The sequence below is a fragment of the Struthio camelus genome, chromosome 3 (genome assembly GCF_040807025.1).
Source record: "Struthio camelus isolate bStrCam1 chromosome 3, bStrCam1.hap1, whole genome shotgun sequence".
NCBI lineage: Eukaryota > Metazoa > Chordata > Aves > Struthioniformes > Struthionidae > Struthio > Struthio camelus.
This window is the reverse complement of record NC_090944.1, coordinates 88251642-88276284: the sequence shown is the minus strand read 5'-3', so window position 1 is coordinate 88276284 and position 24643 is coordinate 88251642. Positions and strand designations below refer to the sequence as shown.

Here is a 24643-nt window from a genome sequence, read left to right as displayed (position 1 = left end):
TGAAATCTGGTTGTTGACTGCTGTAAGGGTAGCAATCATTAAATTTAACTTCTAGTGCTGTTGAAGCCAAAAACATATTCTCCTTACATTTGTAGGAGTAGATTCTGAACTTGCACATACATATACTGAGCTTCTCCATATCATTGTCTGGTCCACGAGAAACCCTGCCAAGCAACAAACCTTGTCCCTCCAAATTGAACTCTATTCAAGCTATTATTGAAAACTAAAGCATGGGACTCACAATAAACAGGCAAAAAATAAGCAGGCTGCTTAAAACTTTTTCGCATATTATTTCACTATTCTGACGTGTGTGAAAGTGAGGCAGACGTTTACCAAATGTAAGTCAATGATTAGAAATCAAGACTGGAAATTAGGAAACCAAATGCCGTAGTGCAAACCAAGACACAGTATGCTGATTTATCTATATTTGTCTTACTCACTCCTGTTACGCTCCTGAGGAAATGACTTGGAAATGATGAGTACTGTAGTAATCATTCACAGTGAGTTTTCAATGAGGAGAAGGATATTTTTATCTAATTAGCTAAGCTGAGTAAAAAAATCTTAGTGAAGTTGAGACAGTTTATAGGATTTTTTTAGGGAATTTGCAGTCAGGTGGAAAATTATAGGGAGTCTCTAATTTAAATAATAAAATTAATGTCTATTCTTAAGATTTTACTTGGTTTTAATTAAATTAAGTTTTGAATACAGCTTCTTTAATGAAAATGACATCTATATAGAAAAATAGAGCTTAATATTCATCTGCTTCCTTTGGTAAACTAACAGAGTATATATGCTCAAAGGAGTGAAGGGAACAATGAGAAGGGGAAAAAAAAACCCAGTATTTCATTATACTGTATAGTAATTCTTTGTCTGGCTACTGATGAATGGTGATGAGAATGGACTGAACCTCTAAGTTTTAACTTAAGCCACCTAATGGGCTTTAAGCCTGAAGTTAAATCTCCCAAAAAAACAAACCAAACCAAAACATTCAGTCATTTATTAAATAAATATTTATAGCAAAGATGATGGTTTTCTTTAATCTGGACACATTTGGCAAGAGAAATACCTTCAAATGACAATAATTGTTCATGAGGCAAAGCTGTTAAGCCGTATGCTCTCACAGTCCTTGGAAGTGAAGATATTTCCAGAAAATAATTTTATATCTTTTTCCCCCCCTGTTTATGGCAGGTTGGTGGGGAAAGGAGGAAGTACTTAGGAAAAAAAACCTCCTTGCTAAATATGGTTAGTGTTCTTTAAAGGAGACTAATTGCTAAGTCAGCATTCACTTTCCAGAATAAAGTGCTCTCGATGACTGCCTTTTTATGCAAGATCTTCAGACAGTTCTGCATGAGGAGTGCAGCTTCTGGCCACCTATTTAAAAAAAAGTCTCATTTTCATACATTATCTTTTAAAGCTGACGCTCTACTTAGATTGAAGAAAGTAGTTTCAAAACAAGTATGAAATGGGCAGTTGCCTTTCCTAACCAGAAGCTTCCATGGGCATGTTCTCTTGAAGGAGACTCTCATCAAGACTGTTTTTGGAAGAGAAGGGATTCCTCAGTGCTATGTGCAAAGCTCTTTAGGCACTCATGGAAGGGAGTGCATCCACTTCAAGAGTTCTACTCTGAAGCCTAGTAATAAAATATCGCAATAAAAATAATCAGAGGTACTGGGCCTTTAGTATCATAGCCTCTCAACTGAGGCATCTCAAGTGGATCCATTGAATATGTCCTTCTGCCCTTCTTTGGGATTATTGTTCTGTCTTTCTGTTCAAATGATGCAATAGTTGGTCTAAAGCTGTTAATATTTCACTTTCAGTAGTTCAATGCTAATTCAAGAAAACATCCATCCTGTCCTATAGATAACTAATTTGTGTTGAGTAGAAGTTTACAGCACTGAACTCTGAGACAATTCCTAGAAAGCTTTTTGGTTTTGAAATATGTTTCCATAACATGAATCTTCTTGTGAATAATGATTGAAGTTTAACCCAAACTTTAAAATGTACAAACAAAAAATCCTCTCTGAGATTATTTTAAATATTCTGGGCATTACTGTTTTCCTTTGATCTTTCTCTGAAGCAGGACACTGGCAATATTAGGAAATGGTAGTTTTGTTAATGTCTTTGTCATTAGCTACTCGGTTTAGACTTTTATCCTGCATGGCTCTTTGACTTTGGCTGTTGATGTGGATTTCACATACAGAATAAAGAGGAAGGAAGTAAAGAAGAGTCTGAAAAAGTGAAAATTGTGTCAATTTCCATGATCAAGAGGACTGAATATCATTTGACAGCTTATGGTGTACGTGACCCCCAATAGAATATGAAATTAAAGAGGAGGAAAGATAATGAAGTACTAAAATTAAGCTCATTCAATAGTGGAATATGAAAAACAAGGCATTATATTATGCGTAAAAACTTTGCATAGCCTTTTGCGTTAGTTCTAGTTGTATTCCAAACACATGCTGTAACTCTTTATTGAAATAGATATTCAAAAAAATAGAATAACAGTCACATTTTTAATAGTTTAATGATTAATTATTAAACATATCTTTAACAATGTTGATTAGAATATCAAGGGTGCTTAAATTTGCAGATGGCATGGTTATAGTATGATTGAACTCTCTTGTCTTTGTCCCTTTATGATGTTTCATAGCCTATAAATATTTCAGTGGTTGGTCTATTATAATCAAAAGAAAGCTGTGTAATTCCTCTTGGTATTAAATTGAAACTATGGGTGCGGAAAAAATTGCATTGTTGCATGAGTTCAACTTTACTGATTTTGAGATATAATTGAGAAGTGTCTTGGGACCGTGTAGCAACCCAAAACTACTCCTGTTAGTTATAAAGGCATCCTTGTTAGTCAGTTTTCAGTTATGTACTTGCCTGTACAGTCAAGAAATGTGTGCATAGTTAAGAGGAAGGAGAAGAGAATCTGTATTAATTTGAATTAGGTAAGGCAAAATCCTAGTAGAGATGGTAATTTGCTATTTTCACAAGAGTTAGAAGGTTAAACTAAAAACTTTCTCATCCCTAGTGTGACATGCTGTGTTGGAGGAAAGATTTTATTCTGGTTCCATCCTTCAGATGGCTTTTGTAAGGCTCTGTGAATCATAAAGCCTGGAGATGACAGGTATGCCATACCTCTGCCTCTGATGACAACTGGATAATCCTAGGGAGAAATACTCGTAATGCTTTTTGGGGCTGTGCTTCCTACTGGAAGAAAGAGTAGGATTCTAATGTCTATGTTAGCACTATCTGCTGCCATCTCTCACTACAAGCTACTACAACAGATTAACAGCAGTTAATTATTCCCAGTAGACTTCATGGGATTCCAAATTAGTGTAGTGTAGTTGATTTCAAGAATTTGCTCTGGAGTGTTTTTTTTAAAGTATGTCTATTGGGTGAAGGCATTGGTATAATTATAGTAGAATCTTTGTGCGTCTTTTCTTCTCATTTTAATTATTTAAAAATGTTTAAGACAAAAAATAGATCAAACTTGTCCGGTTAAATTTAGATATATGAATCTAATTTAAGAACTTTCTGCAAGTGCTTTGCTGAGATAAATAGACTCAGAGAGTCCAATACAATTACTTGGGTGACTAAAGTTAAGAATATATATACCTTTCTGCGTCTAGGGGCAGGGAAGAAATGGAGGCTGGGGGCTGGAAAGGGGCTAAATATCCTAGTTTTCCTAAGTTCTTGACTTGGGTAGAAATTCTGGGTATTTAGCACCACTGATTAACAGGTGCTTACCTTTAGGTTTTCTAGAGAGATATGTCTAGGAGGAATAGAGTGAAAGGTAAGCAGAATAAACCTTGTGCAGCATACTGGGGAAAAAGATGCCTTGCAAATGAGATATATTTGTCTGTGAGACTTGTTTCCTGAGACAAGCAAAGGAAACCTCAGCACACAGACCTATAAGAGGGATCTGGCAAAAAGGAGACCTTTGGACCTTGCAGAGAAATGTTTTTCATCTGTTTTCTATGATATGCTCTCTAGATGTTTGGCCTGGTGGTTTTGCTTGAGAATACATGGGCAGCCAAAAGCTTCAAGCCATCCGTGCCTCCTGCCAGAGATCGGCTTCCATAAAACTGAATTCCTTTAAAGAAGGTGCCATACTGTCAGCACATCTGTCTTGAGAAAGGGAAGGAAGCACTGAAGGTAGAGGATTGCTGTTCATTAATTGCATCATATTGAGCTTCCAAGCAGACAAGTACTTGAGACAGCCAAAAGGTGGAGATTTCTAGGTTCCTCCCCTCCTCTTCCTTCTCCTCCCCCCTCTTCCCAAAAGAAGTGCTTTGCCAAAACTTCCATGTGGCAACACATGGTGTTTTAAAGAGAAGTCAGAAAAAACAAAGAGAAAAATTATAGAGATTTTAATTTCAATCCTATGCTTTCTGGAAGAAAGCTTTGGAATATATTCACTCTGTCATGTTGCACATGTTGTTATCTTTACACTGACATTCATGATGCAAATCAGAACATTTATATTAAAATATTACAAAAAGAAAAGTGGGGTGCAAGCTCCCGTTGTTGTTCTGAGAACAAAAAAACATAAGAATTAGGGAGGTTTTCGTTCTTTATTCAGCTTTATCCTTATATATGTTACTCATGAAATACTTCCTTTGCCTTCAACAGAAGTTTTGCCTAAGTAGAAACTATAGGATCTAACTGATGTATAGGAATTGTTCTAGCCTAAGGCTTCATTAATAAGATGAGTTGGCAGATTTTCTAATTTCTTGATCAGAAAAGTATACCCTGACTTAACCCTGTGATGTTTCAGTTTTGCACACTATGTTATTGTATTTTAGATATAAAACAGGTAGAAAACTCTTCAAAGGCAAACCTGAGTAAATCATCACAACAGTTGGTATTTGAATAGAAATCGATGTACTTAGAAGTATAGGCAATGTAATGTGTGAGAGGAGACCTCTGCCAAAAGTCAAGTCTTAAATTAAACTCTATTTTCCTGAAAGCTGTTAACAAGTTGGATTTTTTTAAGTGATTTTTTTTTTTCTGAAGGGATATAGGTAAAGTAGCCTGAGCAGCAGAAAAGAACTAATCACATAGACTGCCCCTCTCCTTATAATCTGGAAAGGCAGAATCAAAATTGAATTCCTAGAGATACAGCACATCTTCTTTCATGAGATTTCGAAAGTGATCAACACACCTTAAATTACAGACTTGGACTGTACTGAAATTTCCCTCTGGTTTCCTATAGAAAATTTTCACAAAGCCAATGTTAAACACAAATAAGCTGCCTGTGGGATCAAATCTGAAAAGGCTTCAAGTAGTGGTGTATTTTTGTAGTACAGAACAACAATCCTGGTTGAGGTTTCTTTTAATTTAACCCAAGGTTAACAACTGTTTTAAAAACAGAAGATTATTAATTTGTTTATTACATCAACAGAGATGCAAGTGGAAAGTTCATGATTGAAATGAACCCACCAGCATAAACGAGCACAGCTGGTAGCATCAGCAGACTGCAGTTATGAGGAGTTCTCAGATATCGGAGAACCTCTAGAAGAACAGAAGTGTAATACAGATTAAAATGTTTAGGATCCCTTATATGATGGATATTTTTCTCACCCATGTATCTTCGAATCCTTCAGCCTTTTGGATGTTGATACTCTGGAACACCACTGCAATTATGTCAAAAGTTTCCAGTGTTTATTTGGAGAAAATTTGCAGTTTGCAACTGCATATGTAGGTCATTGAGTCGTGCACTAAGGCTGCTGGAAGTAACTTGCAAATGCCAAAATGCCTGTTAAATTAGGAGGTATCGAAAGTACTGGTACACTTAGACATGACTGGGATCAATGTCCTTTTCTGTTCCCGTGCAGAATTTAGGCACACATATTTGTAAAGAAAATGTCAGCACGAGGCTTGAGGATTCAGTGTTGTGTTCGCTGAGAGTACGGATCCAAGTACACTAGTCGGTTATCTTGGCATAAGAAATGTATAGCACAACATTGACTAGCTAGCCACCAAAAAGTGTAAGCTTGTGCTTTCTGAGGAGAGAACAACCGTGTTATTATTGAAAGATAATATACAATTAAATTCCAAACAATAATAAAGTTAGGTACACCTGTTTTTTTTTTTTTTTTAATCTTTTAGGGATCTGGGTGAATTAGCCTATTGTTCTATCACTAACTTTTAAATAAACGACTCACCTTCTTCAATTATCTCACATCTGTAGAGAAGTGTAAGAGCCCTCATGAGATAATGAGAGGAAGCTTGGGGAAGAAGGTTCCCTCAGAACCAAGGGAGTAAAAAAAAAATAGCTGTCTCCATTAGATCTGCTGCTGTCTAATTGTTCTTATCTAAGAATCTGTTGTTAGACTTTTGAAATCAGAGTTGGAAGTAAGAAGCTTAGTGTATTGCATAATTAAAATTGTGCCTCTGTAAAGTGTTTTGGACCAGTTAACAACTAACTGAATCCACTCTAGTTTAATACAGAGATTTAGCACGGATTGTGTAGGCAAGGGACCTACACGTTATACATACAATAACCCAGAATTATAGTGATCATCTACTGATTTGAGCTAGATATAAAATAGTAGTTTCACAGAAAAGAGAAATTTTAATTAGCGTAATGGTCAGATGCAAAGTGGGTAAGAGAAACTTTTAAAATTAAATTGGCTTTCAAAAAGTACAGCACCTATAAGTCTTCTTGTTTTGAGAAGTAAATGAATCACTGGAGCCACAAAGACCTGTCTCACTGAAACATTACAAAATAACCTGCATAATCAGGAGTGAAGAATCACATCTTCCTATGTAACAACTAGCCTGTGTTACACAGGACATCAAACTATAGGGATCCTAAGTTCTAGGTCACAGCTGACATTTTCTTAGCAAGAACAGGAAATATTTTGTGGGAAAGTGTCTAACATACCCAGATTTCAGAGAGGCTAGACTGTCTGTAGTGTCTGCTAGGCATTCTTAGCACTGCCTCTAGTGGCATATGCACTGCTGATTATTACATGATGCAATCATCGCACGTTCATATCTGCTGCACATTATCATCTGTGTTGTATCTGCATATGGTGCTGACAGCTTGGATGCTAGAGAAGAAGGTATGGCTTGAGTAGTCCCTTTTTACTATGCAGAGGTTTTTTCTTAACAAATTGGAAGCGTAAAGCAAACCAGTGTCTGTAGAATGCTGAAACTGAGTGGGAATAAAACAAACAGTTTGGTAAAAGCGCAGGTGTTCTAAAAGCATCCGACAGGCAAAATACGCCCTCATTAGAGAATCAGACCAAACTTGCATTACCTGAGAACAGAGATGATGAATTTTTATTTTGATATGTAATTATCTTTTACTGTCTGTGATTAGCTTCTCTGATACTTATTTCTGTTAAAAATGCTTCCAGATAAAATATTACTAATGAAAATTTCTATGGAAAATTTTTATTATGAAATAGAAAGGCTTACCAAGATGGAGATACCGAAGACTTGCCCAAGGTGAGACAGTGAGTCAGCTCTCCTGATTTCCAGTTTCTTGTGCTATATGTTAAATAAGCAATCTTCCCAGAGCTGAACTCATTAGGTGGCACAAGGCAGAAAAAAAATGGCCAAGATCCAACTAACCTTTGAGCTCAAAACAGAGAACTGCAGGAAGCATTTCTGTTTGTCAGAGCTTGATAGGTGCATTTAATGGGGAAAGGCTGAATTTTGCCCCAGTAGGACTGACAGGTCCATTTTATACACTACTGGTCATGAAGCAGAGAGACACAAGCATGTTTGCACATCCTGGAAGCTGCGCTCCAGGTCTTAGTTCTTTAGGGCAGTAAGAAGCTGACATTAGTTTGCACTTTGGCTCCCTGCAAAGACCAGCAGGGCTTTTTTCAGGAGCTGTTGCTTCAGTAGTTTCTCCTTTCTCTGCAATTGCTGCTTTCCAGTGAGTATTGCCTATTTATTTCTTGCGCAGATTTTAAGGCTGTTGGCACTGCAGTCCTATTCTTCTGCTATGCATAATCCTTCCACTGCAAAATCTCTTACCAGACATGCCCAGGACGGTGCCTAACATATATGCTGTATATATAATGGGAAAAAAAAAAGATTTGCAGGAAGATATGATGGTGGCTTGATGAATTTGGGAGTTTTTCATGTTCTTAATAATATGAAATTATTTTTGAGATGTGGAGAAGTTGTCCTCATTGGTGAATCAAGTGTAGGTGAGATTAAGGGCTGGATATACAGAGTGGAGCTAGCTAACGCAGAGCTTGGAAGAAAGTAGAAGTTAATTTGGTTCAGAGCAGTGGAAGAGAGGAGACAACGGATGGGCCTAAAAAGGGGGTCAGCTGGTATAAAAGTATGCTGCCTGGGAGTTCAAATAATACCGATATTGAGTTAAGTTCCCGTTCTTTCTTATGAGCCAGTTTCATCAAGAAGAAGAAGAACTACAGATAGGATCAGAGTTATGCCGAGCTGTTGATATCAGTCAGTGGGGATTAGCTCAAATGAGGAATAGAAGAAAACAGTTTTCTATCAGACAGCTTCTTTGCTGTCAACACAGCACACACACACACACGCACCCACGCGCATGTGCGCACACACACACACACACACACACATATCTATATGTATATATATGTATATCTATATATCTACTATCCTGATGAGACAGGCAGAGAATTTGATTTCAGCAGCCCCTCACTGGAAAAGCTGACCAAGTGCTTTTATCCTATATGATGAGGGGGTTACCTAGAGCAAAAAAAAATCAGAAAATAGTCTTAGCAGTAAAGGGCTCAAAAGTTGCTGTAAGTCCTGAAGTCACGTTCAAGGCAATTACTGTGCCAAACCATGCGATTATGAAGATTTAGGCAGAAGTTGCCTGTTGAATACTAGAAATACTATCTTAATATTCTGTAGCAGTGAAGCACCCAGTTTGTTTTAAGTACGCCTCAAAAGGAGGAAATAGGATTCCCTACTGCCTTCAATCTTTTATTGATATTAAAAGAACTGCAAAGGCAATACAAAGTATGGCCTGTTTGATTATTAGTACTGTGTATACTTTGATAAACAGATGTAATGTTCAAGACAAGATGAATATTCCCAACAAAAGTATGTTGTTTTGTTTATTAATGAAAATATCAGAAAATTTGAGAACTTTCGCACTTGAGACTTGAACATTAGCTTTTTAACTCACCTGAAGATATCTTAGCAGGAAAAAAAAAAAATCATGTGACTTTAATAGGTTTTGGGGACAGTGTGGGTTGAAGTTCATGTTAGGGGCTCTCAAAAGGACTCCAGTTAGGATGTTTATGATAAGGCAAATAGTCTCTGACATCACACTCTGAAGTAGTCTCTGAAGCAGAATAGGTGTTTGCTCTTCTTTCCTCTTATCCTTGAGGCTAGGATAAGGCAGTAAACAATATCTTACTCTATTACTTCTCTTTGCAACCCAGTGGACTCCATTGTGCCTGTTCCTCTTTGCAATTTTTAAAGAAATGGGCTGTTAAGAGTGGTGGATGGCTGTTACTTGTGTCATCTATTTGCTCCCAGTAGCTCACTCCAGATTATTTGTTTTAGGTAGCTCTAGTCTTCTAAGCAACATCATTAAAATATTGAAAAGGATATTGTAACTAGAAATTTGGAGGTTCAGTCAAAAATACTTTGCTCTCTGCTTTGCCGATTCAATCCATCTTTTGGCCAGACTCTCACTTCAGGGCTTTTATGTGAGTTTCGGTTTATTTTGTTGTTCTTCCCCGGTTGGTGCTGTCTAATGCAGCAGGCGCTGAAGTCATTGGAAGTTTGATCATTGACTTTCATGAGGGAAATCTCAGGATCTGAGCGTTTGAGATGGAGAGGGAGAGGGTACTTAGCAGTACTCAAGCAAAGATCTGACTAAGTCGACGGGAGTTTTGCCACCTTCAAAAATGCAAGATGGCACTCTGCCTTTGCCTTGTGCTCCCAAATGCTAAAGGATGAAAGCAAACCAAACCAAAATCAACATATTTTGCTCCATTCAGACTGCTTGAGAAGCTTTGTTTTTCAAAATACTTTTTTCAAAATACTTTTTTCAAAGAAAAACAAACCTATTTTGTAAAGATTGAAAAACACTTTTAAAAACGGAGGACCTGAAAAATAATTATTCTAGAATCTTGACAGTCATAATATATGAATTTTTAATGAATAAAAACATTGTATGTTTTTGTACGCTGTCATCTTCCTATGTGGGCTATATGTTAGTACCTTGGGATTCGAAATGGTAACTTTTCTGAAGTGCTCATTTAGAAAAATCTTTAGGTTTGCTCTTGTTTAAGCCTTGTATATAAGGGAAAAGTATACTAGAACAAAATGAAATCCAGACACTTATTATGAAAATGGCATTTACATTATTATTCAGTGTCTCAGCAGTGGTATCAATAGAATATTCCTCTCAGTGTCCGAGAAAAAGCAGCTGACAAGTAGAGATATATCGAGATATAAATATTTATTATATAGTAAATATATTCATTTTTCTGGAGAGAAGAAAAAAAATGAGGCTGGTCGTGGAGAAGTAGAAGTTTATTTTTCAGGAGTGCGGTGTTTTGGCCTGTTTAACCTATGTTTTAATTTCTGCGCTTGCTAAGTGCCCCGTGTTGCTGCCGACGCTGGTTTCGTGCGGCTCCCTGGGGCAGCCGCGGAGCCGTGGGAAGCAGCGCTGGAGCCGGGGAGGATGTGGGATGTGGGAGACGGGGGGGGGGGGGGGAAGAGGGGTAGGGGGCCTGATCCAGCACAAGGGACGCTGGTAATTGCGCATCCTCCTGAACTGCAAGTTGAAAGATAATTTAACAAATACCTCCAATACCTCATCCTGCTCTCAGTTTGCATGGCATTCCCCAGGCGGGTAAAGCCTTTGTTTGGCAACGCGTTTGTTAGCTGGTGCCCAAGAGTTACCAGAGCAGACACGGACTGCTTCCCAGGTTGTGAGGGTGTCTAGGGCTTCACGCTGTCTCGGGGGGGAACAAGGTAGGGAGTGATGGACAGGTCCTGTGAACCCGAGGTAACAGCTGGAGGCTACTACTCGCCCCATGTAAGAAGGAAAGTATTGCTATAAATCGGGAGTCTTTATAGCTGTTCGGCTGGAGGAAGTTTTTTGGCTGTAAACTGTCATGCACTGCAGCTCTCGGTGAAAAGGCTATGAGAGTGGGGAGTTTTCTCTCCTGAGAACCAAAGTGCAATTAAGATCAGAAAGAGGGAGAAGGAAATAAAATAAAAAAAGAGGACAGGAATCCAAGCCAAGGGAAAAATCTTAGTATTTTGTTTTCTATTCTAACGATTATGGATTATTTCTGGAAACATTTTTATTGTGATTTAAAAATGTAAAGCTAGATAGACTTACTTTTGAACGACAAATTAAACTTGAGTACATGCATGATTTCTCTGGGATGAATGGCTCGGTCGCTTGTTGAAGTGTTAAGGACAAAGTGAAATATATCTAATTAAATTCATCCTCAACTCCCCTCCGTTTGCCCAAAGAGACTGATCGGTGCAAAAAGTAGTAATCAGATAAATAATGTTTCTGTTACTGAAGGGGTTGAGGTCGTTTCCCCTATATCATTCCTTGTATATTTTGTGTAGTAGGAATTAGCTGTTCCTTGCAGAATTAATTCGGGAGAATTAGAATAATGTTTTTAAAACTCACATCGCCTAAATACACGTTCAGGTTAGCTTTACTCCTTTTTCATCTCCTGAATCATTCGTTTTCCACTAAAAAGGCCCCGTCGCTTTCAATTCCGGTTTTCTGCTACTTTCAGCGCTTAAATATATTCATTGCTAGGTGAAGTAGATTTGAGGAAGGATTGAGACTGGGGTTTGCCCTACACTGAATCCGTAACAACAACAACAACAACTACCACTTCCACCCCCTCCCCACCCCCCGACCGTATCCTGAAAGGGAAACGAGTTTTTGCAAGGGGGGAAAAGTCCCTTCTTTCCCCTTCACCTGCACAGAATCACTCTCAGTCCGAGCCCTCTTTGGGATTCAGTTCTCATGGTGCTGGGCTTTTTCAGTATTAAGATATTTGAAATGTCATCTTCGAACTGCAAACACAAAGCAACATAGTACTGCCAACCGATCGACGTATGCCATCGTTTTTCAAAGTTTGACTTGGTTTTTGTTAGGACGTTTGTGTGTTTGTTTTTAATGGAGCACCTTAAGAGAAGTACATACCTAATAAACCTCGCCTGTCATTTCTTCAAAGTGCTGCTTTGCCTATCTAACACAAAAAGTGTTCGGTAGATATTTAGGAAAAAAAAATAAAAAAGCTTTAGGAAACTTTAAGTCAGGAATTAAACTGCAAGGAGAATATTTTCCGTGTTTTTCTGGACTGTAGTTGAAGAGCTGAGATTTGGCATTTAAAACAACGCTTTAAAGGGGGGGGGGGGGGGGAAGCCGGCTACTATGGAATCGAGTAACGCTATATTAACCCGATGGTGCTGTGTAATGAAAACAGAGCAGGCTCCTAAACCAAATAGAAACTGAAAATAATGGCGGAAGTATTCGGTTTGTTTGAAGTTAGATTAAAATAGACACTTTCAGGTTGCTGCTCCGATGTGTACAGAGTAGGAACGCAGGGGTTTATAGACAAGCTCTACGTGCTCGCAGAAAGGGTAGATGCCTGGACTGACCAGCTATCTGCATCCCGCGAAGCGGACCCCTTTAGTGTACCTTTCCATACTAAGCCTTAGTTCCAACTTGTGCTTCCAGAGAGCCTGCCAGCATACCACAGACACTTTTAGTTAAAGATGAAATCTCAAAAAATTGCAGCAGCAATGAGGCACAGTGTTTGGAGAGTGGCAATGTGCGTATTTTTAAAGAAAACCTTATTTTTACACTGCGCCGCTTCTTTTTCCTCTCCTTTGCTCCCATTTAAAGAACTTGTTATTGTTTAAAGAGACCCCATTGAACTATTTCCTGCTCATTGTCACCTCTCTCCCCCTCGCCCTCTATCCAGAGATTCTCACAGAAAGGTAATAAACTGTTTCCCTCACACCACAGACCGCCGCAGCCCCTGAGAATTCAAACTATTAAAAACATCGGCGGGAGGGAATGTTTCAAAATATCCCTTCTCTCCCTCTCTGTATCTCTCGTTTTTACGCCAAACAACTTTCGAAGAGACTCATTACATTGCAAAGTTTCATCCATAAGGCAAACTCCAGCCTTTCCAGCAGAAACTTGTTCTCCTTGGTTATACGAGATGAAGCCTCCAGGTATCAATGCAATTTTTAGAAATACTTTTTATTTAGGTAGTATGGCTCGAAACTATCGTGGTTGTGCATATCGGCCGCTTTCATAGGTGAAGGCACTGCCTAGAGTAGCAACAAGAGGCAAACTTAAGCCTCTTCTAACGGATTGGGCTCCTGTGATTACTAAAAAAAAAAAAAAATTGGGAGACGACGGCAAAAGTTCAGTGAGAATGAGCAGGCTGAGACGGGAGATATTTTTATTACGCCAGTTTTCTGGTCAGCTGCTTTATCGAGAGGTTTTAGATTGTTGCTTTTAATTTCTTGCCGAGTAATCAGCAAGGCTTGTCCTTGTTAATTTCAACCTTCATTTAAGCAGAAGTGCCACGAGTTGCGACAATATGAATGCGAGAAATTGCGGAGCGGGGGGGAGAGGGGTTGTGAACTCTCTTGCAAGTGGCATGGAAACACGCAGCGACGTTTTTCAGCAGAAGAGTGGAGAGAAGGACTTTTCATTTTTCCTAAATATTACTCCGTGGCAGGGATGTCTCCTTTTCAGGACTGGCTGGTCTAGAAACGTGTGTAAAACAGTCTCCAGGGATTGCCGTCTTGGGCTCTGTAGCGAGTGTCAATGGACCCATTAATGAGTGCTGCCGGGGAGGCAGGAGGATGCTGCACACAGGTTATGAGGCTGTTGCTGAGATGGGCCATTTCCTCCGCGGCTGCCGAAGCCTCAGCTCCGGCGGCTTTGATAGAGGTGCAAACATTTGGGGCCAGATTTACATAAAATAGCCGCGTTTAATCCCACGGGCTGCAATTAACATCACAGGCTTCCCCGGGCAGCGTTCTGATATGGCCGCAGGGAGCCAATCGGAAGGGCCGGCCGGACACATCAAAGCGGCCGCGCTCCAATCAGGGGCGCCCCCCCGCAGGCATTGTGATGTCACCACGGGGGTGTTTATGGCCGGGTATAATTGCGGACCCTTCCCGGCCGCCGCTCGCCGCGGCCGCGGAGGTCAAGTGGAGCCGGGGCAGCGCCGGCCCCGCGCTGCGGCCGCTTCCCCGCGCCGGGCAGCCGCCGCTCGGGTCGGGGCTCAGCGGGGCCGGGCGGGCGGGCGCGGGCGACGATGAGCTCCCCCGGCACGGAGGGCGCGGGCAAGCCGCCGCAGTACCGCGTGGACCACCTGCTGAGCGCCGTGGAGAGCGAGCTGCAGGCGGGCAGCGAGAAGGGCGACCCCACGGAGCGGGAGCTGCGGGTCGCCCTGGAGGACAACGACCTGTGGCTGCGCTTCAAGGAGCTCACCAACGAGATGATCGTCACCAAAAACGGCAGGTAGGGGCGCCGCGGGCCCCGCACCCGCGGGCCCCTCCGGGGGCGGCCGCCGCCGGGCCCGGTCCGTGCGGCAGCCCCGGGGGCGGGGGGGCCGGGCGGCGGGGGGCGCCCGGCTGTGCCGGGCCCGGGGCCGCCCCCCGCGGGGCGCCGCCGTGCCTCGCGCCTCCGTGTCGCCCCGCAGGAGGATGTTCCCGGTGCTGAAGGTGAGCGTGTCGGGCCTGGACCCCAACGCCATGTACTCCTTCCTGCTGGACTTCGTGGCGGCCGACGGGCACCGCTGGAAGTACGTGAACGGCGAGTGGGTGCCGGGCGGGAAGCCGGAGCCGCAGGCGCCCAGCTGCGTCTACATCCACCCCGACTCGCCCAACTTCGGCGCGCACTGGATGAAGGCGCCCGTCTCCTTCAGCAAAGTCAAGCTCACCAACAAGCTCAACGGCGGCGGGCAGGTAAGCGGCGGGGCCCGGCCCGGCCCGGCCCGCCGCCCTCGGCCTCGCCCCGCACAGCCGGGCCGGGCCGGGCGCCGCCGCCGCCCCAGGGCTGAGCCGCCGCTCACGCTCTGCTTAATGCCCCTCTCGGTGTTGCCCTTACCCAGCGCCTCGGGGGAGGGAGCGCGGCCCTTGGTCCGCTTGTTTTTCCGAGCGCTGCTTTTCTTTCCCCCGCAGGACTGCGCTTTTGGCAAAGGGTGGGCTCCTCCATGTTTTAATTTTTTTAATGTCTTTCTGGCTTGAATATGTGAGGGTGCAAATGGTGTGGACGCGTCTTTCTGGCTATTTATCGCTGTGTTTGTGGCTGTATAGGTTGCCCTGTCAAATGTACAGGATGACGATAAGGAAGCCAAAAGTTAGGGTGTCTGACTGAAATATTCTTTCCTTTTCCTTATGGCTTCAGTCTGAGGATTTTTTGGGACCTGTTGCCTCTTCCTTCTTCACTGGAAAGACGGATCACGAGTTACTTCACAAGACTGCAGTGCTTTCTGTGCCTGTTGCGATCTGCTGCCACTGCTTACCTTCTCTATCCATTTCCTCACAGATCATGTTGAACTCCCTGCACAAGTATGAGCCTAGGATTCATATAGTGAGAGTTGGTGGCCCGCAGCGGATGATCACCAGCCATTCCTTCCCGGAGACCCAGTTTATAGCTGTGACAGCGTACCAGAACGAGGAGGTATGCACGGCGGGGAAGAAACCTCCCAGTACTTGCATCCTTTCAAGTGGTAAAGTGCAAGTTGCAAAGCAAAATAATGGATCTTTTATCACAATTTTTTTTACTTCTTTCTGTGCTTCATTTGAAGTTGAATGTAAAAGTGAATTTCGAATAAGTGAAGCCATATGAACAGGTAACAACACAAAGTTCTGATCACTGTCTCAGGGTATACTGCAAACTTACTGCAGAAGAATAATTCTTAAAAGACTTTTTGGGCCAGAGAAGTATGGTGAGAAATATGATTGTCATTTTTAAATACATGGTGAAGTAGCTCGGCATGCCGTTTTCAAAACTGACTCTTCTTTCTGTTAGCCAAAGTGCTCATGTCCATGTTTAATGCATCTGTAATGTTTATTGAATCTGCATTTATTGTTGCCTGTTCTGTTCTGTCCTGAAATTTGAAGCTTTTTATAACTGTCTTTAGTGTATTACCTTTCTGAACTGTTTTTTTAGGTGATTAATAAACCCAAGCAATTCAGTCAGCTAGTGACTTTGGTTTCCTTTAAAATTTGGCAAAGAGAATAATTGCTAGCTCACTGCTAATATTTAAGAGAGATAAATGCTGTTTAAGTGATGCATATAGGTTTGTACATGCTGTGTAAGTGATGTATAGAGGTTTGTATTATGGCCCTGATCTTTGGAAATCAGTGATTTCACTGACTTCAGTGGATAGTTCTAAGTTAAATCTTAATTTCTGTATGGTGATGAATAGTGATACTTGCAAATTAAGATATTTGTTGTTGTTTTTAGATTACAGCTTTAAAAATTAAATACAATCCCTTTGCAAAGGCATTTCTTGATGCAAAAGAAAGGTGAGAGCTCCTAAATAAACTCAATTCTGAAGTTTGTGGAATTTTTTTATAGATTTGTGAAAATATACTCTTAACTAATTCAGTGTGGTTTCTTTTACAGAAGTGATCACAAAGACATGATGGAGGAAGTGGGAGACAACCAGCAGTCTGGGTATTCGCAATGTATGCTTATTTTCACTCTATATCATGTTCTAACTTTGAATTCTTCTATCTCATCAGTTGCATTAAGCAAAATTTAGAGAGGAATGCTTGCTGGCTGGCATAGCTTATACTGTAAATTATGGGAGAATAGTATTACCAATCCTTACAACTTGTGTTTGTGCAGGTTTGTGATTTGATAATATGTATTTGATTTAAATATAATGTTTTGATTTTGATCAGTAATACCTTCAAAATTCTTCGATAGAATCTTGCAGTTACCTTCATTTCCAATAAGAAAACGATGTTGTATGTGAGGATAGCGATATTCAAATGCATTTAAAGAGAAAAAAGTTTATTTCAAAATACAGCAGAAAATTTTTTGAATTATGTTTTAAGTGTTTTTAGAAAATTGGAGGCATTTGCTTAAAAAGGTACTTTTTCAGATCTACCAAAAAGCATTAGAATTTTAAAATGATTTCTGTTTTGAAGGTTTATTGCCCAGCTGTATCTGCAACTAACTTATAAATTGGGTTATTATGAGTTGCAGTAGGAATTATTTTATATTTCAGTGAAAATATTTAATCTTTAAGGATTCTTCTTAGCAGTCTGAGAAACCTCGAAGCATAGCTCTAAATGGAGACCCCAAAAGAGCCACTTAAAACTAAAGATTTACTAACCACTATTAAGCACACAAAAGGAGTATGCATTACTTACATAAGGGATGATTTAACCATTTCACTGTTTGCTTACTGTGATTGTAATTAAATAGTAATTAAAAAAAAAAAAAGCGTTGACTTGACACAGGGCTTTTTCCAAGGCCTTTTAAAATAAAATTTTCCTTTGTAAGAGCATTTCAGAAAGTTGTATGAGATCTAGACTTTTTGGATGTATTGAAACTTGGTTTTCTTCTGCAAGTGTGCATTTCCTTGATGATCAATTATGTATCTTGGCACAGCATAATTCTTTCACTGTCTGGCTGCATTGTGTACCTATCTTACAAAACTCTTGCTCTCTCACAGTAGGTAGTTGGCTTATTCCTGGGACTGGGTCTCTGTGCCCGCCTGCCAATCCTCACCCTCAGTTTGGAGCACCCCTGTCACTCTCCCCTGCTCACAGCTGTGAAAGGTACTCATCGCTGAGGAATCACCGTTCTGCCCCTTACCCCAATCCCTACACCCATAGAAACAACTCACCAAGTAAGTCTTACTTTGCAGATATCTAAAGATGGGAAATTAGCCAAGGGATCTAAGCCCTGAGCAATTATACCAGTGTGAATCTAAAGTGATGCCACAGAAGCCAAGGTTGCTATCTAGTTCGGTTTCTGCAGAGGGCTTGGGGCCGCCATTGCAAAGAAGTAACTGGAATGAGTATGTTTCCCAGGGTCATTACAGTGGAAAAACTGAGGTTGTGTAGAACTCTGTCTCCTGTTAATGGATTAGATTATACTGTGCTAGCTTTGTTGTGTGCTTTTGAATTCTAGCAACCAATGAGATTAAACTTACCTTTACGTTTTTTTAATTCAAGTTTGATAATGAAGTTTTTAATCTTTAGTTGCAGGAAGGACAATGAAATGAATTTAAGTGTTTGTCCCATTCTGTTAATAGAGTCACTTGTTATTAACACATTTAAGCAAATAACTGAGGGCCTGATTCTGTTAGTTTTACCTGCATTGATGTAAATTATTGCAATCTGTACATACTAAGATTGGCCTCAATGAGTGTGTCAGAATTGGACGCAGTAATAATATAGAGCTGAGTAAATTGTGGATTTATTTAATGTTTGTGCTCAGAAACATGCACTGTACTTCAGGAGAGGAGAGCAGGGCTATTTTAGCAGTGATTTTTTTTTTTGCTTTCCTGGCAAAGGCCTGTTAACAATTTTTGCCTATCAACCTGTAATGGATATTGAAGGCTCTCCTTTAAAAACAACATTATTTTGAACTATGAATTAATACATACACTTCCAGACACGGCCTGGTCAGTCCTGTATGTAGCTTTGTAATTCATTTTAAAGAGGAAAACTTGCTCTCTGTAGGTTTTTTTTTTTTTTTTAAATCTTGAAATTCTATGTGCGTTTTGCAACCTGAAACAAAATAAAAGAACACAGCACTTCCTGTGTTCCTCCTCTTTCCCCCGTCCTCAGCAAATAAACTCTTCTCCTCTTAAAGCCAGCTACCACAGCCCCTCTCTTCTGGCTATGGATGGCTGAATAGGATTCTCTTTATAGTTTCCTAATGTTTTTTGCTGAATTGGCCAGCCAGTTTGATCACAATCTGAGTAGTCTGATCACTCTCGATGTGCCTATCGCAGACTTTAGAGCTTGTGCTGGCATTCTCAGTTCAAAACTGGCATGGGTGATTCAAACTGCCTATTATCTAGGACTGCCAGACTGTTACTGCCAATGTAGATGATGGTTACAAAAACAGTGCCTTGGAAGAGAGATTGGGATAGTGTAATCAAGGAGCCTACCTCTCTCCACTGACCGAATAAGGAGCCATGACCTGAATTAGTAGGTGGTTTGCAGATAGCTTTTTGTCTGTAGATCCTTTAGAGAATTAAGACTGCAGTTGTAATTGAGCAAAACAGTGCATCAGCCAGGCAATGCCAGTGAAATTGCAGGCTGACAAAACTGGAAGCTGAGTTCATTTTTCTGGGCTTTTTTTTTTGCCAGGCAGAAAAATTAGTGGGGGATGTTAGCTTAAAGTTATACGTTGCATTTGAATACAAGATTATTACTTGGTCTGATTTTAACACGCTGAAGTGCTTGCTTGTTTTTGCAGCAGCCTATGCCGATAATTCCTCTGCCTGCCTTTCCATGCTCCAGTCCCATGACAACTGGTCCAGTCTAGGAGTTCCCACGCATACGACTATGCTGCCCATGAGTCACAGCACTGGCACAGCCACCAGCTCCAGGTAGGACTCCATCCCTTAGCAGCTCCCAAATCAGTATATTAATAAAACTCACCATCAAATTACAAATCCTTATTACTATATGAAAATTACTGACCATTCAGGGAAGGTACTGAAAATGGACTATACACAGGGAAAACAGGCTGGAGAAACAAACAGTTACTTTTTGATATTTTGATTTTGAAAATATAGATACTTGTGACAATGCCATCTTATAGATTAAGGAAACACAGATCACTTAGACAAATGTCCATTGAATTTGAGGATGCTCTTTTAAGTTTCATCTCATTTTGCTTTTGAGCTAAGCTGTGTTCAAAAAGGTTATTTTTAATCTGTTTCATTTTAGCTAGCTTCCACTTTCCCATCCATCTCCACAAACCGTTGCTCTGCTACAAATGGAGGGGCAGTGTGGAGAAGGAACAAGTGGCTGGAGTAGGAATTTTTTACTTGAACATTGCCAACCAAACCAGCACAGCATGTAATTACACACTTAGTGAAACGCTTACTTATTTCGTGATCATGTGAATGTATCTTTTCTCTTTTCTGTACTTACCTTAATTAACCTTTTGGCCCTTTAGCAGAGATTTAGCTTACAGTCAGTCCCTTGGAGTTAAACTTGAAAATTTGAGGGAATTGAATTAAGGTGGTAAAATTTTTGGTATGAAACACAGAGGGGAGATTTGGGCATCTTGTTTGGTAATGCAGATGCACTCCTCAGATGACAGTCTGTGGAAAGCATTCTTATGTTAATCATGTAAACAAATACTTCTAGCACTCCTTTCCATGCCTGACCCCTGGCAAAGCTGCAAAGTCCACTGAGTTTCTGTTGCTGCTGCCCTAAGAGTTAACCGGTAGATAAAGCCGGGAGAACTGGAACTGTGGACCTTAAGGAAGGCATTTCTGCCATTCCTTTTATCTAGGCTCCTATATGTGAAGTAAGAATTAGTATCTTCTTGGCTCATGAATCAGCTCTTGAACCTCTGAACTTTTCAGCCTAGCCTGATAATTCCTCAGCTTGGCCTAAAAATCGGTACACGGAGTGCTGGAACTCCTGCAAAGTGGAGCTGTTTTAGATGTGTTGGTGGGGTGGCATGAACACAGCCCACCTGCCTCAGAGTCCTTCTGCTTTGCAGTGGCTGAAATTTCACTGTCTGCATCAAATGCATCTGGCGTTTGTGTTGTGATCTGAGCAACAGCCAGCAGAAACTTGAATCAGTAATAATCTATGTTATCTTTCATTCTCTCTCTCAGTCAATATCCTAACTTATGGTCTGTGAGTAACAGCACCATCACACCGGTGTCTCAGTCAAGTGGGATGTCCAATGGCCTGAGCTCCCAGTTTTTACGTGGCTCTCCAGCACACTACACTGCCCTTCCTCATCCGGTCACTGCTGCTTCCTCCGCATCCCCGCTGTATGACGGCGGTGCACCTACAGATCTTCCTGACAGCCAGTACGATGCCTCTGCACATGCTAGGCTAGCATCCACATGGACACCTGTCACCCCACCTTCCATGTAAACGCAGACCTTTTTCTTTAAGACAAAGACTTTCTAGCTACTGAATTACTTTAAATGCTTAATCCTCAAAGAAGAGAAAAAGGAGCCGTGAACTAAATTACAAACAAGGCATCTGCACTGCTTTGCATAGAGCAACTAAGTTATACCTCTGCTAGTAAACTGTGCATCACACAGAGTTTACAGACCTGGTGAACGTGCAATTCTCAGAGCAGATTCACTGCTTTTAATCTTTTTTAGTCTGATGGAGATAGGCCTAAGTTATAAAATTTTGACTTAGATTCCAAATTTCTCAGTGTTCTGATATATTTGGATCTGAAGTTTGGCATCATTCTTGTCTAGACAACTTTGGCAAGTAAGTTCCTCCGTATTGATTTTCAGTTAATTTTTTAATGGCAAACTTAGCTGTAGTCAAGAAAAGAATTTTATTAACTGTCTAGTTAGAAGCATTCTCAAATCTGCACAAATGTAGCTGAAGAGTGAAGTTTTGGAAAATCATGTGCACTAACACGTATTTGTCTCACAAATACGTTGTGTTCTTATACTTAACTGTATGCTTATTTCCTTGCTGCTGAATTAAATGATAAGACAATCTTCCTAATAAAGGCAGTATTAACAGTTTGTCTAAATTGTTTTACCGAAAAGGCTCCTTTCTGAGGTAAGTTTTTGCTGTTTGATCATATCGTTTGCAAACACCCGTCAGTCTAGCTAAACACCTTCATTTCAAACAGCCAGTGTTAATAAGGAGCCGTATCTAAAACCTTTTCAAGTTGGTGGGAAATGTTCACTTTTTTGTGGTCTCTGGCTTAGGCCTTAGGGGCCTTCAATACCTGGAGAATCATTCTAATTTATTTTAGTTCAATATTGTACTCTGATCTATATTTATTATTTGGTAAGTTGCAACTTTGTTTTCTTCATGTTGAAATGTAAATATAATCCATCAATATAATGTATTCTTTAAGACAATCATACATGGGATATGTCACCCAATGGCACATGGAACAGCATGGATGTAAGTAGTTAACTTATTGTAAGAGGGAATACTCTAGTTATGACTAATTTGGGATAAAGTGCAGATATACTAAGCTTTAAAGTATACTGACTGCTTGACTTGCTGGAAAGATCAGGTGTTGATAAAATAATTCCTTCAGGTCTGATATTAAGTGCTATTATCTAAATTTAAAGTGCAGACTAACTCAAAAAATGGGCTCAAAGCATGCCCTTGGACGTGTCCGTTTCTCCCATTGACTCCAGCAAGTATATATCCCAAGCAAAGTGAATTGTTTTGCATAAGCCATAATAAATAACTTTTATAATAAAGTGCCTAATACTGTGAAGCAGAATTCTGAATCAGGGAATTCATTACATATCTCATCAATGTATGCTCATGTGCTACATGTGTATGTATGCTCATGTGCTACAGTGGCAGCTTTGAGATGAAAAAGCAAATATTTGCCACCACTTTGGTCTCTTTGGAGAACCATATGGGCAGGTCCCTGTACCTCGAAAGACTTTGGTAGGGCTTTTTCCCTGCGGAAGGATTTATGTAGGCATGTGCAACTGCAGGATGTGGTCTCTCAGAGGTATTCCAGCAAGAGAGAGCACCAGAAACAGATGGCTGTTTGACCGTGTCCTCTGTCAATATTGTAAATATTGATCTAAACTCTCCTATTTTATTGTGAAAGAAAAATGTGTAAATGTTATAAGTGCATTATTGTTTAGATTACTTTGTAGAGGTTAGCAAAGGTTTGTTTTTTTTTACTTGTATTTTGAAAGTATAATTTAAAATTAGTAAAGGTTCTTAAATAAACTCGATGCCTAATTTTCAGTTTTTGGGGGGCGAGCGGGAAGGGTGAAATGAGTGCACATCAGACATATTGAGCTTAGAGTATGTTGAACTTCCACAGAGTGGTTTCGCAAATGGCTCCATCCTGTTACACCGTGTAGCATCCGGCCGTGGGCGAAGGGTCAGAGAGTTCTTCATACCCAAATTGATGATTATTTAGTCATGAAGAACTAAAAGAAACGTGGAAGCGAGCACTGTAATAGAAAGGTCTCTTGAGGTGCTACATCCCCTTCATCTACTTCTCTTTTCTTTTGTCATTTCTCCCTTGCTTTGGTAAATCCCTGACTGACTAATGGTCAGGGCTGGTAGCTGCAGCTGGGGTTGGTCGAGTCTGTGCTTTTTCCTTAGGGAAAAGGAGGAGCTGCTGGAGCTGGGTGTAAGACTGGCAGGTGCTGTGGTCTGCCTCGACAACCAGACTTGCAAGTGTGTTTTGAAAGCACTCCCCCCACCCCACAGTGATCATGCATTACTTAAGGTGTGTAAAAGCCTATTTTTGGCAGATGCATGAAATGAGCAACTCCATGCTGGCGTGCCAGCTGCTCTACTCACTAGTGAAGGAGTTTACAGTGAGGGCTTGTCTGGCTCTACAGTGACTGTGCATGTAGCTGAGCATGCAGATGTCACCTCTGAGAGCTGGCACGGTCAGTAGGGGAGCCCAGCTCATGCTCTGGAGTGAGCTAGTTTTAACCTTTGTCCTTCTGGCTGACTCACCCCCTGCAAACAGGGTCCATCTGTTGCCCCTGACCTATTCCTTCAATGCAGACAATTCAAGGGAAGAGGATGATCATTTCCCCAGGCATTGAAAGGGAAGGGGACCTGCAAGGTGCAAGAGAGGCGCCCCTTTGCAGGGCCCCTGACAGCAGCCCAACTCTGGGCCATCTTTTCTCCCAAGAGGCTGATGTGGAAGACAGCCCCGGGCTGGTGCCCTGCATGGAGGTCAGTGATTTCTCATTGGGTTCTTGCAGAGCTCACGCTGGAATAACAATTACCATCTACATGGGCATAAATAGCTTTTCTGCTGACTCTTCTGGAGCTTGCCAAACTAACCTACCTGCAGATAAGTGCTGTCCGCTGTGAAGCGGAGGAGCCATGTACCCATTTCCTAAATTGATGCATGGCTTTGGAAGCTTCTGTGACCTAGGTCTGATGAGTACGTAAGGCCAGCAGGAACTTGTAGTTGCCTGGTAGATGTGATACTAATTTGGTAGTTACTCCACCCCGCCTCCCCCAAATCCCCAAAGAGTTGCATTCCTAGATGTAAGAGAGACTTTCTGTGTGGTGAACAATGAAGATCAAGCCTTATTTATTTGGAGAGAAGTACCTGGATCTGTGTATTTTAGGAACGATGACAGTGAGTTAGTATCGATCTGATTGTCATTTTTTTGCTGGAGTGAGTTTCCACTGGAAAATTTTTCATTTCAGAAAACTGTATTTTTAGCGTTTTCAAAAATCACAATTTTGGCATTTCTATGCCTTTTTTCTCCCTTTTTTTTTGGTCCTGATTCTAGACCAGCTTAATTTTCTGATCAATTTTAGCTTACATTTGTATATAGTTGAAAGGGCTGATATTATTAGATGAGGGATAATATCCCTCATCTGTGGGATATTATTAGACGAGGAGGGGCAGAGCCTGTTCAAACTAGCACACTAACACTTCCCTGGCCTAGCTGTCTTATTTGCAGTAGTGCTGACTTTTCCTTAAAAGAAAGAAGCC

The 24643-nt window shown here is 40.9% G+C and overlaps 1 protein-coding gene across 1 annotated transcript; it reads left to right on the top strand.

Moving 5' to 3' along the window:
- Positions 1 to 14174: 14174 nt before the first annotated feature.
- Positions 14175 to 22897, top strand: TBXT (T-box transcription factor T). The gene is made up of 8 exons (XM_068938932.1): positions 14175 to 14503; positions 14685 to 14949; positions 15533 to 15667; positions 16457 to 16518; positions 16619 to 16680; positions 17679 to 17855; positions 19439 to 19571; positions 20820 to 22897. Exons 1-8 carry the CDS (start codon positions 14298 to 14300, stop codon positions 21085 to 21087), a joined length of 1308 nt encoding a protein of 435 aa, XP_068795033.1. The 5' UTR covers positions 14175 to 14297; the 3' UTR covers positions 21088 to 22897.
- Positions 22898 to 24643: the final 1746 nt, after the last annotated feature.